This window comes from Convolutriloba macropyga, chromosome 5 (assembly GCF_964194025.1).
Source record: "Convolutriloba macropyga chromosome 5, txConMacr16.3, whole genome shotgun sequence".
Taxonomy (NCBI): domain Eukaryota; kingdom Metazoa; phylum Xenacoelomorpha; order Acoela; family Convolutidae; genus Convolutriloba; species Convolutriloba macropyga.
In genome coordinates, this window is record NC_134472.1 from 1160380 (window position 1) to 1176750 (window position 16371).

The 16371-nt window shown below is 33.3% G+C and overlaps 2 protein-coding genes across 5 annotated transcripts in view; one reads left to right on the plus strand and one right to left on the minus strand.

Annotated features, from left to right (window-relative positions):
* LOC142339027 (calsyntenin-1-like) overlaps positions 1-16371 on the plus strand; it is a 113592-nt gene that overhangs the window by 50975 nt on the left and 46246 nt on the right. The window lies entirely within an intron of this gene.
* LOC142339026 (ATP-dependent translocase ABCB1-like) overlaps positions 1-16371 on the minus strand; it is a 66802-nt gene that overhangs the window by 11984 nt on the left and 38447 nt on the right. For both annotated transcript variants that reach the window (XM_075388645.1, XM_075388646.1), the window contains 4 exons: positions 7677-7861; positions 7115-7223; positions 3729-4023; positions 1159-1421 (listed from right to left, as the gene is read on the minus strand). In XM_075388645.1, the coding sequence (XP_075244760.1) occupies positions 1159-1421; positions 3729-4023; positions 7115-7223; positions 7677-7861 (852 nt within the window). The remainder of the gene's footprint in view (positions 1-1158; positions 1422-3728; positions 4024-7114; positions 7224-7676; positions 7862-16371) is intronic.

Below are 16371 nucleotides of genomic sequence, written 5' to 3' on the forward strand. Positions count from 1 at the left end.
AGCATACTTGAAGAGCAAATAAAGAGCAGAATGTTGAAAATAAATTTTATCTTATTAGATAAATTAAAGTTTTATTTGAATAAGTTCGGGAGATTTAGAAGCTCAGGATGTTTCTAGTTGTTTGTCCGAAAAGTATATTTGAAATTGAAATCTTGCAAGAAACTTGAAAATTTCCTGCAAGGCTTCACAATCAGAAGCTATTTTAAGAATTCAGGTGGAAAAGTTTTCATATAGTTTTAGCTACAAAAAATACTTCGAAATTTTTTCAGAATTTAGAAACTTGCAAAGTTGTTTTAAGAATCTTGCAGGTTTTGGATCAGCTTACAAGACTCTTGCAAGTTTTTACTTAACTCATCACTAGGGTTAACATCTCTTCCAATTTTTCTCCAGTTTTTAAATTTTTAGCTCAAGACAGAAATTTGTCCATCATTTTTTCCAAGTTATGTTCAAAACTTGCAAATTCAAAAGTTAGTATAACTATTGTTATACTAACTTTTGAATTTGCAAGTTTTGAACATAACTTGAAAAAAATATTGACGAATTTCTATCTTGAGCTCAAATTTAAACGCGAGCCATTCTGCTCAGACATACAGCGGAATTCTTATGCAATGTTTAGCATTGCAAAACGTGAAATACTATGGTTCAGCGATTGATGAACTTCGAATACAATGCTTCCGAAATGCTCTGAGAGGTAACTCGGGTATTTATTTATTTAAACCACAGCACGTGTTGACGGTTTTCTGATTAACAGTTTTCAGGTTTGATATGTTTCAAAAATATCTCTCGTTCTTTTTTCCGAATCCGCTTCCTTCTTTAAGATGTCTAGAAAATTTATAATAGAGCCCTATTTTATGAGGGAATTGATCAGCCCTGAACGTTAGTGAGCTTCTTCCACCTTTTTAATGGAAATTGTTGTTACGATATTGAAATCAACGTTTTTTGATGGCAAATAGTAAAGAAATAGATATTGGCTAACATTCATCATTACTTTCTATGCCAGTACTTTGAGAAAAGCTGATTCCAGTTTCGATATTCAGTTTTTGTTTTCAAAAAATACTTCAGATACACAGTAACTTGCTATATAACAACACGTGTTTAAGTGATGGTCAAAAACAATTTTGTCTTTTCTGTCTTTTAAATATGAAATACAGTACGCACCCATAGCTTTCAGGTTTTGTTTCCTGACCAGCCCAGCGTACACCCCATCTAGGGCCATCAGTTGATCATGGTTCCCCTCTTCTTTAATGACGCCGTTCTCGAATGCGATGATTTTAGTGGCATTTCTGATGGTTGACAGACGATGGGCAATCACAATTGTGGTCCTGCCTTTGCTGGCTTTGTTGAGTGCATCTTGAACCACCTTTTCGCTCTCCGTGTCCAAAGCTGAAGTTGCCTCGTCAAGTAGTAGAATTGAGGGGTCTCTGAAAGTGATCATGTGTTTTGTCGTTCATCGGACATTTTGGCTTCTACTAGTTTTACTGTTAAGCATTTGAGTTGTTATGATCTTATGGTTCCATTTCTTCTTTGCTCTTCTATTGAGTAATTAAACCATAAAGTGGCGAGAAAAGAAGACTGGCGAACAAGAGTGAATCATCAAGTAGAGCGAACGCTACTCAGGTTTAGACCTCCACTTATGAAAGGACTTGATAATTCTCATAGAGGTTACAATATTGATTATAAATACATGGCCCAGCACATAGTTACACTAGAGGTAAAGTCCCTTTATCCGTCCAGTTACGGTTTTTTCATAGCAAAATTTAATCGAGCGTGGTCTTTTCATGGTCAAGCAATTGATTTTTCCTGATAAGTAATAGATTTTTTTTCTCTTTTTTGTGGATGAATAGCAACACCAATATAGTATTGCCACAGGCAGTCCAAACCAACATAGAAAACGGTCGGACGTTCGCCAAAAACATAAAAAAGTTCAATTCTTAAGATTAACTGTCGCTAGTCTTAAATTAGAGGTCGCTAAAAACAATATAGCAAATTTGTTTGGTTGAATGTAACTGAATGCTCAGTTTATCTCTAATTTTTGTCACTTGATTTGTAATAAATTTAGTGGGCTTTAATTTAAATGTTTTTATCACAAAAATATAAAGTTATCATATTTTTAATTACACAGTTCGTTTTGTAATATAACGTCATGACCACTAAAAATTTTGAAATGGCAGACCCGCTGAAGGCGTTATATGTGTTAGCCGACTTAAAAAGGCATATAAATTCTTTGGATCTAGCGCAAAAATTTGGGCAAACGAAAGTTGAACATCAAACCTGGGTCGAAATAGTGAATATTGGGTCGAGAAAAGGTTCAGAATCAATAATTTAGGCCGAGCTAAAGTCGAGATAACACACAAGTCAAGTTAAAGTCATTTCATCGACATAGCTAACTTATTTTTAGACATTCTTTAATCGATTGGTTTATTTTATCAGTTATTTTATTGCTTATGATTTATCAGATAATATTCGGTCAAGGTAAACCAGATAAAAAATTAACTTTTAAAAATTAAAAATTAAATTAATTAACCGATACACTAACGGATAAACTTTGATAGAATGAGGAAGGCAGAAAGAACAAACTAATAGAGAAAGCTAAAACAAACTGGAAAACACTCAAGGAAACTATTTAAATGCTATTTGAACTTCTTTTAGATAAAAACTTTTACTATTAATAACTATTAATAACTATTTATAACTATTTTAATAACTATTCAATACTGTTAATAACAAGCTTATTAAATTTGATTTTTATATTGCCTATAGCGGTTTTTTCCTCGAAAACCAGTAGAAATGAGTTGAGCAACGCTGATTCCCGTGATGTGCAGACTAAAATCAGCGTAAAGGCGCATCCTATACATATTTTTTTTTACAGAAAAAGGGGTCATTATGTTCAGAGAGAAATCAGAATTTTATCATGAATTTTACCATGAAATGTCTAATAAGTGCCATGATTAGAACTCTTGAGTAAAAATCATAATGAAATTACTATGATTCAGTGCTGAAATATTATGTGACTCAGATCCGGGCAGTTATTTTTATCTTTTTAAAATCTTTTAATCTAGTTTATCTGAATTAGTTTTTTTCTTTAGTTGTTTTTTAAACAATCATGAGATACTATAGGTTGCAGATGTTTCATTCAAAACATTTTTGTTCAGTAAACCAAGCAAGACTTAATTCAATTAAACAAATCACAGATTTTTTTATTTGTTAACAATTCCAACTCTAATGTTAAACTTTTGAGATATACTCTATTGGTTGCACGACAATTTACCCAATGGAAAAATACTCAAAGTTCCGTTATACCCAAATTATTCCCTTTGAAATTTTGTTTAACAATACGATTATAAATTAGCAATTTTTTCTGTATAACTAGCATGCTTTCTCAAATTTAAGTTAATAATTTAATCCCATGTTTAGTTGTAACAGTTTCATACCTAGTGCAACAGGGCGCTGAGGCATGGCCAATAAGGCATTAGCTAATTATAGTGCTAAATAATCATTCTGGTAGTTCCAACAATAGGATAAAATGTTGGGTATATTTTGGGTATTTTGTCACAATGGATATATTGGCATGGAATCGCTGGAACGCAAAAAAAATGTTTAAAAAACTTGGCAACCATGGTAAGATCATGCAACGAAAATTTTGTATGGCGTGTATGGAACCATATATGGCTCTTGGATATGGTTGCTAAGAAAGGTCAACACGGGATGTCCTGACACCACTCTAATACCTGATAAGTGCCCTAGCAATCGCGATTCTCTGTTTCTGACCCCCCGACAACTGGGTCCCCCTCTCCCCCACATCTGTGTCGTATCCATTCTCGAAATTCATGATGAAATCGTGAGCATTGGCCATTTTGGCAGCCCTTTCTATGTCGTCCAGAGTTGCACCCTCTCGTCCAAATGCAATATTTTCGGCTATAGTGTATCCGAAGAGCACTGGCTCCTGGCTAACCAGTCCAATCTGGCGCCTGAGCCACTGGATGTTGATGGACCTCAGATCAACCCCATCCAACGTCACTTCGCCTAAAAACTTTGTTTCAGTCCATTAAGTTGTAAAGGGTACATGCTCGAACAGGGAAATTCATTTGAATTTGGCCACTGTTTTCCACGATAGCCGTGGAATAACGCTTCATTTAGACAACAATGAACGAAAGCATAAATTGCGACTAACGTTGTATGAAAGAACATCGCTTTACTAATTAGGAAAACAAATTGAAAGCAAGGACGCTCGGTAATGTACGATCGCACATAAGGTTCCGACCCCGCTCATCCACAATTTTGGCATAAATGTCTACCAAATGAGGAACAGATAGAAAAACACAAAAATTCAAGTATTTAAAAAAATAGTGTATGAATGAAAAGACAGCTTCCAAAAGCAAATAACTCAGTGGAGTAAAAAATGATGCAGTAGGATTGATGAGATATGCCAATAATAAGAAAGCGAGTCAAGAAGAACAACAAAAGCAAACAAAAACAACGAGTATCAATGATTCTATTGAACCTGTTCTTAAAGACTTGTCCTTGACTTGACCAATTTTTTATGCGGTTAAAGAGAACAAGAGAAAGACAACAGCCAAAAATTCAATTAAAACTTGCAATTAAAGAACTTGCCTTCAATTACTTGCCATCAAAGAACTTGCCATTAGAACTTGCCGTCAATTACGGATTGCGCCGTCTTTGAATACTGATAAATTACTTTGTGGCTATTTATGAGACTAGGTAACAAGTAGACAAAAAAGATAAGAAAGCAAATTTAAGTAATACATTTGTTTTTCTTTCGACACAAAACTACTTCCAAAGTCGTGAAAGCCATTAGTTAGAAAAAAATAAATAGGTTTTGTTTCATTGTCCAAAGGAAGCCCTTGTGACCTCAAATTATCCCGAATATGTCTTAGGTCTACAAAAAGAGCGTCAAATATGACAAAGCCAAAAGTTATTTTCCTTTTTTTTTAAAAAAAACCGTGTCGAAGCCAATACATAACAAATTCTATTAAAACATTATATTTCATGACACTCGTCCTTTTTGACACTTTCCCTTGACACCAACAACGTCATATTGGACTTGTCATTAACGAGAATTGGTAACAAATAGACAAAAAAAAATCAAAAAAGCAAAGTTAAAAATGCTTTTCTTTGGTAAACAATCGCCCTCACAGTCATGATCGCCTTCATTTATCTGTTAATATAAGACATTCGGCTCATCTGTTTGTCCATGAAAAGCCAATGAAACCTGTCATCATACAGGAAACTACTAAAACTACAAAGTAAAAGTGACAATTAAAAACAAATTCAAATAAATTCTTCAAGGAAGTTTTGTCAAAGCCATTAAAACCATAATCTATACCTTTAAGGATTTTGATATTCTCATTATTGCCTTATTCTGAACGCCAATGATGTGATAATTGAACAGTGAATAATGTGATATTGTGAAAATGTGCAAATACCTAAAAAAAAGAGAATAAGAAATCTATTATTATCAAAGCCAGAAAACCAAACTTAAAGCGTAAAACCGATATGAAGATTAGGTTTAAAATCAGCAGAAAGAAGAAGCATTCTTTTTTGTCTTAAACTCAGCTACAAGTTGACCAAATTAGGAAAAAGTAGAGGCAAAGTTCAAAAACTCATTATTTTTTTAGAGATCAAAATTTTTTAAAAGTGAAAACGACCTTGAGCTTTCAAGTGAAAAACTAGATGCACTAATTTAAGCTCTTAGAAAACCAATTGACCTCTCACTACTGAGCTCTGATTTGAAACGTTCTGTTCTTCAGCTAAAATAAAAAAAAAGATCGATCTCTTTTGAAAAAAATTCCGACTGATTACGTTCCGAATACTTTTTAATTTGTAACAGTAAAAGATTGCCTCAAATCTAGCCTGCTAATGCTATTCGTCCATTAGGAACATTTAGTTTTCTAATGTAATAGATATAGGTAATTTGCTAGTTAACAAATCAAAAATAAATGCTGCGTTTTTGATAATCAACGAGTAAAGTTATCAAAAACAGAAAAGTTTTAATTACAGAGCACTCTCAACAAAAGTTGAAGTAGGAATAGCCCCTTTTGAGTGTACAAAGGTTGTGTTAGTGGCGTTTGGGTCTGTACTTTTGGGCAAATTTTGGTTAAAGTTGACTAAGGGCGCTAATTTCGTGCTATTTTTGATGATAAAGGCTGAATTTTAAAATATTTAGCCACAATTTTTGACAAAAAATTTAAATAGAAGTTGTTGACAATATTTGTCTTTGAAAGTAAAATCAACAACTCCGTTCTTTAAATTTTAACAAATTTTAGCAAAACTGACGAAATTTTAGGCAAAAATTTTGGTAAATGTGAATAAAAACAACGGATTTCACTCTACTGCTCTCAGAAGTTTCGTAATTCGATGACTCCCTGTAGAACGCGAAAATAAAAAAATCTTTTAAAGTCCATATTATACGCTGGACTCGTACGTAATTAACAAAGAAATTCGGGATAAAAGTTTTAGGCTAATTGAAGTTTTGCTCACTGTTGTCTGCAAAATGCTCAATGTAAACATGTACAGACTCTGATTCAGTACTGAATAGTTTCTGAAAAACTTCCAGTTCTGAATTACTCTGAAATTTAGGTACGGGTAACTTTTGCAACGCAAACTTCAAAATCGGTAGAACTACAACCAGAAGAACAGTTTGCTGCCTACCAAAAAGAAGTCTCGAAGTCCTAATCATGTTTAAATAAGTTTCAAGTCGTACTTGTTCGTACCGATCAATTCAAGTGTTGTTTCACTGAGAATCACCATGACTCGTCAATACCAGACTGTGACCTGGTAAAAAAATCTTGGCTGAAGTTTAAACGAATACGTTCAAAGCCGTGAGCCTTAAAGAAGCAGCCGAAGTCCCCCAACCCCCACCCCCAGACATAGTATTTATATATTATTCGGAGGCTATATTTTCAATGATTTTTATGGGGGGGGGGGGGGGGGGCTAGATTGTCAGCCAAATTTGTATTAAAATGCGACAGATACAAGTTGTAGAATTTATTTGATTCGGAGCTGAACAATGTTTGTTACGTTCAATCAGAGCTCTCTTTTATGTTACCAATTTCAAAATGCTTCTTGTACCCTGAAATGATTGGAGCACACTCACCCTCTGTTGGATTGTGGAATCTCTGCACCATAGAGACACATGTACTCTTGCCACACCCTGAGTGACCCACTAGGGCTACTGTTTCACCTTGGTTCACGTCAAACGATACCTGAAACAAATGATCACAATATGGAGAACAAAAAAAATTATTTAAGTTATCAGGTGTGATTACTCAAACTAATTTTTTGTCACTGATAATGGTTTCCACAGCCTAACTTAAATATAACTCTAAGTTCAAATTGAAGCTTGACTTTGACATGATTGATTTTTAATAAATGGTTCAAGGCGGGGTCCGATAGTACGCATTTTGGGGTTTTTCCCATTATAGCCCCCATGAATTTATAGCACCCCATTATAGTATAATTACCATGATTGTGGGGGGGGGGGGGGCTATAGGTTATCTGACGACTAAGCTGGGGAGGGGGGGTATAATGGGAAAGACCTGATTTTTGTTCTACTAAGCAAGCCTTGGTCACTTCATTCTGGGACTGAAATTTCCTGCACTTTCAGTTGAGAAATGAAAGAATCTTGTAAGCTGATTAAGGAAAGGATTTCCACTAACTTTCTTCAACACTTGAACATCGGGTCGAGTGGGGTACCAGAAGTTGATATTTCTAAAAGAGATCTTTCCCTTGACTGTCGAGGGTTTCACTCCTGATTCGTCAAAACAGTCAATTGGAGGTTTCCTTTTGTTCACTGCGATCAGAAAGGCGGCTGCTCCCTTACACATTGCAATGTCATTTAGCCCTGAAGTCATCGTTACTCTTAATTAAATAATTAGCGATCGTTTTTTTTGTTAAGCCAACTGTCAAAAAATTTCCTTTTACGTTTTTTTTTGTCATAAATTTTAAATTTTTTTTGCAACAAGTAACTTAAAATTATAACCATACGGTTAAATATACTTGAAACAAAAAATACTTCAAATTATTCAAATAAAATAAAGTAATAAACATAAAATTCTTAAAGAATCACATTAAAAAATTTTCTTCCGATTGTTTTCCTAAAAATAAAAATAACTTTTAAAAGCTCCTGCGTTACTATTCAAAGGATTTTTTCATGTTGCGAGAGCAAGAAATCATTCAACGTTTTCTTAGAAACGTTTCCATTTTTTGCCAACCGAAGCCACTGTGGTAACTTATTCCATTTTTGTACGCAATGACGAACAATCGAATTCATTCCAAAGCTGGTTTTGGGATTCTGTCTAGTTTTGAATTGTTTTGTTCGAGTATTTTGATGAAAATTCAGATACCCGTGAAATTTTTCGTTTTTTCTGGCCTGCCTATATCTTAACGAAATTTAAGTAGCGACATTTTTGCTATTATTAGCTCAGCTGGTAGGGTTTTTGTCTGGATTAGCAGATCTCTCGCTTTATCATACTTTTTACGTAGAAAGCACACCTTTGTGCCCAGTTAATCTGTCTGTTAAGGGGCTTTAGGTTTTTAAGGCGTTTATAAATTTTGAAAAAAATTGCCGAAAATGATAAGTATGAAAACTTAAGTGATTTTAGAAGAAGAATGCGCGCGTTCAGGGGAATTTGATGTCTCAGTAGGTAAATTGATGTGATAGCATGGGCCATCTTTTTTAACGTTTCATTCAGCTGCTCATCGATACTAAGATTCCTGTCAATTTGAATACCAAGATATCTGCAACCTTTTGCTGTTGTCAGAACTTCGTTTTTGTAAAAAATAGATCCGAAATCAGAATTATCGAGCGAGAAAAAGATTAATTCGGTTTTTTTTGTTTTCAAAGTTAGTTTGTTCATCTCTACATATTCTTCTGTTTTTTATAAAAATTCCATGACTTTTCCATGTGCGCTACTTTTCTCTCCACAACAGACAATACTTGTGCCATTAGCGAATTGAATTAATTTTTGCCGTTGTGTTTATATTAGGTGAAAATTCGTTCACATATAAAAGAAGATTGAGTGGTCCTAAAACAGTTCCTTGTTGCACACCATGATTCACAATTTCACAATCAGAGAAAATGCCATTAAGTTTACCCTTTGTCTGCGGTCAACTTATTGAGGAAAACATAACTTATTCATGTAAAATAACTGACTCTGGTTTTGATATCGGGAAAACCGTTGCTCGTTCCTATTCGCTAACTTTTACTTTTAGATGCAAAACAATGTTTTATGTTCCGAAAACCTCTAGGTTTAGTTGGGAGTTAGTAACTTTAAGCAGTTGCACCTTTTTAATTTGCGAATTTTCGTCTAACGATATTTTATGGACGTAAACAAAAACGAAATTAGTGATAAGCTCTCGTAACTGAATCGCAGGCGCTACATTTTCAACTTTTTGTCAGAACAAATCGAGGCTTGAATTTTTCACGGCTCTTCGAGTATCAAGTATAAATTAGAATTCGTAGGTTCAGTTGTTCTATTCTTACAAAGTTAAAATATGAAAAATGTTTTAAAAAAGTAATGAAGATAAACTAGCCACTGAATTAGTCCTAATGAAATCAAGCAGATTCAATGCATCCGTCATTTCAATTAATTCTTTGCATGGACAGGCGTTAAAAAAGTTTTCAAAAGGTGACATACATTTTTCTTATTGACAGTTTTCCTACTCCCCATTTTTTTTATATAACTGACGTAAAAATGAGCTAATTTTCAATAATATAAACTGCGAGTGGAATTCAAAAGCTGACAAAAGAGTTCAGCCATGAACAACTTAACTCATTTTTTTATGAAAAAAAACTAATTTTATTATGCAACTACCCAATTTAATTCCAATTTCCTTATAAAATTATAGATGAAAACAAGGAGGCTCGGTAATGTGCAACCGCACATAAGGTTCCGACCCCCCTCATCCACAATTTTGGCATGATTGCCTATCAAAAGAGGAACAGATAGAAAAACCCAAAAAATATTTTTGGGAATCTCAAAACACCCAAAAAAAACCCCCAAAAAACAGAATTTTTTCTCCAAAAAAATAGTGTATGAGTAAAACGATAGCCTCCAAAGCAAATAACTCAGTGGTGGAGTAAAAAATGATGCATTAGATTGATGATTTTTGCAAATATTAAGACAGCGAGTCAAGACGAACAGCAAAATCAAAAAACAACAACAAAAATTAATTACATCAAAAATTTCAAGTCCGTTTTATGAAACAAAAACTTAAAAACAAAGTCAAAATAGCGTCAGATAAAACTGAAATTAAACAAAATAACTTGTAATTTGTCAGGCAAGACATGGGACTAGTCCTTAATTAGGCTTGGAAACAATTAGAGAATAAAGAACAAAAACAGTAATGTTAAAGATTTCGCTTAATTTTTTTTAAACAATTAACTTCAAAGTTATGAAAACCATTGGAAATTAACTAAGAAATCTCACAGGTGTATGATTATCAAGGCTTCTATATGAAGAATTAATAACTGTCGGTTTTCAAATTTTCAGGCGGTTATAAAAAGAACAACAAATAGAACAAATAGACAACAAACAAAAAATTAGTTAAAACTTGACAGAAAACATTTTCGAAGCCGCAAGGCCATAGCTTGGCCCTCAAAATGTGTTTAATTGCACACCAATAATTTCTTATGTGAGTTCTCATTAATGAAATTAGGTAACAAGCAGACGAAAAAGAAAATTGCAAAACTAAATAATAATTTATTTTTTTTTCGCAAAAAATTATTTCCAAAGGCATGAAAGCCATAAATTGAAAATGAAATAATTGAATAGGTTCGTTTATTTATCCAAAAGAAGCCCTTGACGATTTGATTTTTCCAGAAAATGTCTTACGTCTGCAAAAGGAACGTCAAATATGACAAAAATCAAACATTAATTTACTTTTTTTTTTGTGAAAAACCCGTGTCGAAGGCAGTAAAGTCATGACGAACTCTTTAAAAACAGTAGATTGTGTGACACCAATCCTCCATTTTGACAGCTTTTTTGACAATAATGTCATATTTGGCCTGTAAACAACGAGACTAGACAACAAACACACAATAAATGCAACAAAATTGCGAAATTATAATATTTTTTTTTGTTTTGAAAAACAACTGTTTTGAAAGTCATGAAAGCCATCAGCGATCTACTAATATCAGAATATCGGCACATCTATCTATTCTTCCATTAAAAGCCAAGGAAACGGGGTCATTGTACAGTAAATTTCATACGACTAAAAAGACAAAGTAAAAACTACACTTAAAGACAAAATTTAAAAAAACTCAAGAAAGTGGAGTCGAAGCGTTAAATCCATAATCTATATCTCTAAGGACTTTAATATTATCATTTGTGCTCATTTTGAACGCAAATAATGTGTTATACGAACTCTCAAAAACGTGACAATGTGACAGAACTAGAAAACATGAAAAGTGGGTAAATAATTGAAAAAAAAATGTGAAATCCAGTAGTATCAATGCCAGAAAACCATAACATGCGTAAAGCCGCAAGGAAGATTAAATTTGAAGTCAGTAGAAAGAAGAAGCATTCGTTATTTGCTGACACTAAGCTACAAGTTGTCCAAATTAAGAGAAAATTGGAGGCAAACTTCGATAAGCCTTTTTTTTCACAAATCAAATATTTTTAAAAGTCAGAATGACAATAAGCTTTCCAGTAATCAACTATATACTTTAATTTGGAGCTAATTAGCATGCCTATTAGACCTATCATTTCATTAGAGCTTTGATTTTTAAACGTACTGTTATTTAAAAAATATAAAAATTTTGAATTTTCGTTCTATAAAAAAGGCCGACTGATTACAATCCGGAATATTTTTGGATAATAGTAGTCCAAGATTAGTCCAAAACCAGCCCTGCTAATAATGTTTGTCCTTTAAGCAACTTAAATATTCGAAAGTTATAGATATAGATATTTTGTTCGTGAAAATAATCAAAAATAAGATCTGCGTTTTTTATAATCAATGAATATAGTTAGCAAAAAACGGCAAAGTTTTAATTACAGAGCACATACAACGGAATTTGAAGAAGAAATAGCCCCCTTTTAGTCTACAACGATTGTTTTAGTGATGACTGGGGGATGTACTGCCTGTAAATTTAATCAAAGTGGACTAAAGAAACTTATTTCGTGCAGCTTTTGATTAATAAAATTAATAAAAATAACCGACAAAATTTTTTCGTCTGTACAAAAAGAAGAATCAACAACAATTTTTTTAAAAAAGTTCAACAAATTTTGAAAAAGTTCAGCAAAATTGGCAAAATATTAGTCAAAAGTTAAGGAAATGTGAATAAAATCAACGGAATTCAATCTGTTTTCTCAAAATATTAAACCTCGATAACTCCCTGTAAAAAACGAAAAATAAAAAAATCTTTTTAATTCCATAATATACCCTGGAAAAGCTTTCTAATAATGCCAGTCTCAACTCTCTACGATGAATATATTGATCGGCAAAAACTGACTGAAGGAAAAAAACCATTTGAGCATGTAGTTCCTCCCCCCAAGAAGGGTCGGAACAATAAACTGGCACTTGGAAAAATAATCTTTCAAATAATTTTTAGCTGTAAAATGTGTATTGTATTCCACCAATTTCTATTGCAGCTGCATCACTAAATTTCACAGAAATCATTGTTCAGATAGATTCAAATTTTTTTATGACAGACTCATTCAAACATTGATCAGAATATAATTGCTAAAAGACGCTGTTTATTATCTAATTATTCGGAACCATCAGTTGTTTTATATTCTTATTTTTGTTCGAGAAAGTTGATAAATTGTGACAAGTAAATAGAAAAAAACGTTCGAACCTTTGAGAATTGAGTTAAAAACAGAGAACTGAGAACTATCTAAGAAAATTGGGAGAGGTAGTTGATTGCATTCATTTGTTTTTTTTTATAGCTCTTATTATGTCAGCAAGCAAATTAAAGCAAGATGATGCGTTCGTGAGCAATAACTGGGAAAGAATGATTGCACTTTTAGAGGTCCGCTGCGCTCAAGCTTAACTTTTAAGTGACCGATTGCGTTTAAAAACATCAAGTGCTGAAATTAAAAACACCATTGATTGTTCAATTTATAGACATAATTGCTCATTTAAACTCAGTTTTTTGCAATTTCTGAATTACCCATGGAATCTATTGATGCTCTCATTCCTGGAATCACTGATGAGGCTACAAAAGCAGCGTAGCTGTGTGTTGTACAATAACTAAAGGAGCATCAAGACCAAAGTACTCAGAGGTTTGCTGAATTATGGGTCTTTGTATCAAGTCTTGACAAAAGATTAAGGGAGCAAGAAAGGTACACCAGTAAAGAAGGTTCTATAACTATCGACAACCCACCCTGTGATGCTCGACATGAGGAGACTTTTTTACCTCAGCTTCTTGTTTTTCTCTATAAAATGTACAAGAAAACTGATTTTACGATTTCAGAATCGAGACTGAAAGCATACCATATACTTTCTGGACCGTACCCATGCAAGATGATAAAATGCTTTCAATCGTTTTTTCCACTTGTTCACTTCAACGATAAAACCGAGATATACAGAAATCGTAGGATGCTTAAATCGATGGAAAAGGAAATTAATAACAAAAATATTTGGATGAAAGAGAGACTCCCTCCATTAGAAGCGTTTGTCAAACAATGGCCGAAAATAAAAACCTCATAGTGGTCAGCAATAATTGCAGAGTCGTGGTGATGTGCAAAAACAATAGCGGTAACAATGTGTACATGAAAGTAAACAATGCCTCTGATGTGGACAACTTTAGAAATCCGGTAGTAAGAAATGTTGCCAAATCTAAAACAAGCCCAGATAACACGAAAAATCCATTCAAAGATCCTCATAATTCGTTGATGACTAATGATTACAAAATTGTGAGCTGTATGCCTCGAAGTTGCGAGATCAAAAACGGCTCATGGGAGAAAAACTGAATCATTGTGAGACACAATGACAATTTTTTTGCCGAATACACAGTACCTTCATTTCGGTTGAACGAAAACACAACACTTTCAGTTATTAATGCATACCAAGTCAAAAACGAATCGTTTTTGAGCTTTACCCAGTTTTCATTCACAATTCAACTTTCAAATTAAGACCTTTGAGTTTGAATTGTTAATTTTTTCCGGCTAAAAGTTTTTGTTCCAATGAGGTAAAACTTTGGATCTCATTGAGACAATTACGTAAGAAATTATATAAAAACCACCTGTCAAATTGTGACTTCACCGATTTGATTATGGTGTTTCTAATTTTGGATATTAGACGTTCTCTTTTTTGCGAATCTGACTCAAGATTACAAAATAAAACAGAAATAAAACTTCTGCGATTCTCAAAGATTTTCATAATCCATCAGGATTAGGACTTCCGCAAATCCTGGTAGCAATTGAATTTTTTTTGACATAAATTATATGTTGACTACTCTTAATTTGCGACTTCCGCGTAATACGAGTGCTAAATAACGGTTTTCTTTAAATTTTCAATTTTTTTTAAATCGATTACGAGGCAATTTCTTGAATTGATAATTTAGTTACAAAGGTCTTTGATATTTTCAAAAAAGGAACGCATGACGTTAATTTTTGAATAACATATGGGATTGAAGGTTTTGCTCCATAAAATTGGTTCAATTCAAAAAGAACTTTGATGAGCTTGAAGCTTTTTTACATCATTCTGATACAAAGCCTCAAGTATTTGCTCTGACTGAAACGTGGACATCCGAAAAAACATTAAAAGGATCATTTTAGCTAACAGGTTACTCCAAGTTGATAACTTGTCATAGAGAGAGTAGAGGTGGTGGTGTGGGAATTTTTTGTCAGTGATGGACTCTCGGTAGTTATAATACAAAAGACAACAAAAAAGCACAAACAAATCATCACTGTAGAACTAGAAACCGGCGAAAGCAAGTGCTTAGTATCTGTTTTATACGAAGCGCCAAATTACTCAATCGAAAACTTTACAGATGATCTGATTGAACACTTCGAAAATACAAAAAGCGATGTCGATACACTCATACTGCGCGGTGATTTCAACATAGATATTTAAAAATTGAACAAAAACAGTACAAAACCAATCGAAATTTCTCAATATATTTGATTATAATTTAAAAACCCGATATGATTAAACACGAGAAAATGTAAATAGCCAAAGTGCATTTGACCTTTTTTTGCTAATCACAATTGCAATATCTATGTAGAGAAATCAAAATCTCAGATCATTATTCGATCTTTCTAGAACTAGATATTGCAACAAAAAATAATGTTACCCCTGTCCAAAGTTGATCAACCAACTATATAAGCCTAAAGATGAGAACTTATGTCTTGATATTAATTTTTGTGCTCTACAAAAAGTTTCAGGAAAATAAAAGCTTAATCAAAACTTTAGAATTAAAGGATGTCATTGAGGACTTGATTGTAGAGGCCAAAACATTTACATACCTGAAAACACTATTTTCACTAGAAGTGGTTATAAAAAAAGCAGGGTGACCAATAAAGTTAAAAACTTATTGCAGAGAAAACACAATTTATTGACTAAATATCTTAAAAGCAAGATTGAGGTAGACAAAATGAAGTACAGAGTAGTAAGTGACCGGCTGAAGGCACTCTGTAGGTTGACTAAAACCGAACACTATGAAAAAAGTCTGTTCTAAACATAGTTCGCAGACTTTATTCCACTTGGCTAAAGACATTAAAAACGACCAGATGGAAAACAGAAGTAGTTTGTTATCTTGTGATCAACTCAATAATTTTTTGTGAACATTGGCCATTAACTAGCAAATGAGGAGGTTTGTCAAGAATATCTAAGACACGGTAAAACTGTTAAAAGTACCTTATTTGGCCAAAAGTCAAATATTGTTGAAGTATACAAGATAATTAATAGTCTACCGAACAAAAGTACGGAGGACTGCTACGGATTAAGCATTCTATTACTAAAAGTCGTAAATCCAGTGGTGTGTGAATTGCTTGCTTATCAGATCAAAAGCTGTATTGATGAAAATAAATTTTCCGAAGTTTTGATGTTAGCTATGGTGTTGCCGTTTCACAAGAGCGGTAATCAAAATGACGCTGGTAATTTTCGACCAATCTTTTTAGCACCAATTATTAGTAATGTTTTGGAAAAGATTTTGTTCAAACGAATTGATGATTTTCTCAAAGTCAACAAGGTTTTATCGCCCAACCAGCATGGATTTAGAAGCAAGCGTAGTACCACTGATGCGGCAGCAGAGATTGTTGAGTCTTTAAGGACTAATAAAAATCTTAGAACACCATCTGGCTGCACCTTCATTGAATTAAAAAAAGCTTTTGAAACGGTAGACCATAATATTCTGCTCAAAAAATGTTATGCATACCGAATGCGAGGGTAAAGTTTTAGTATTTT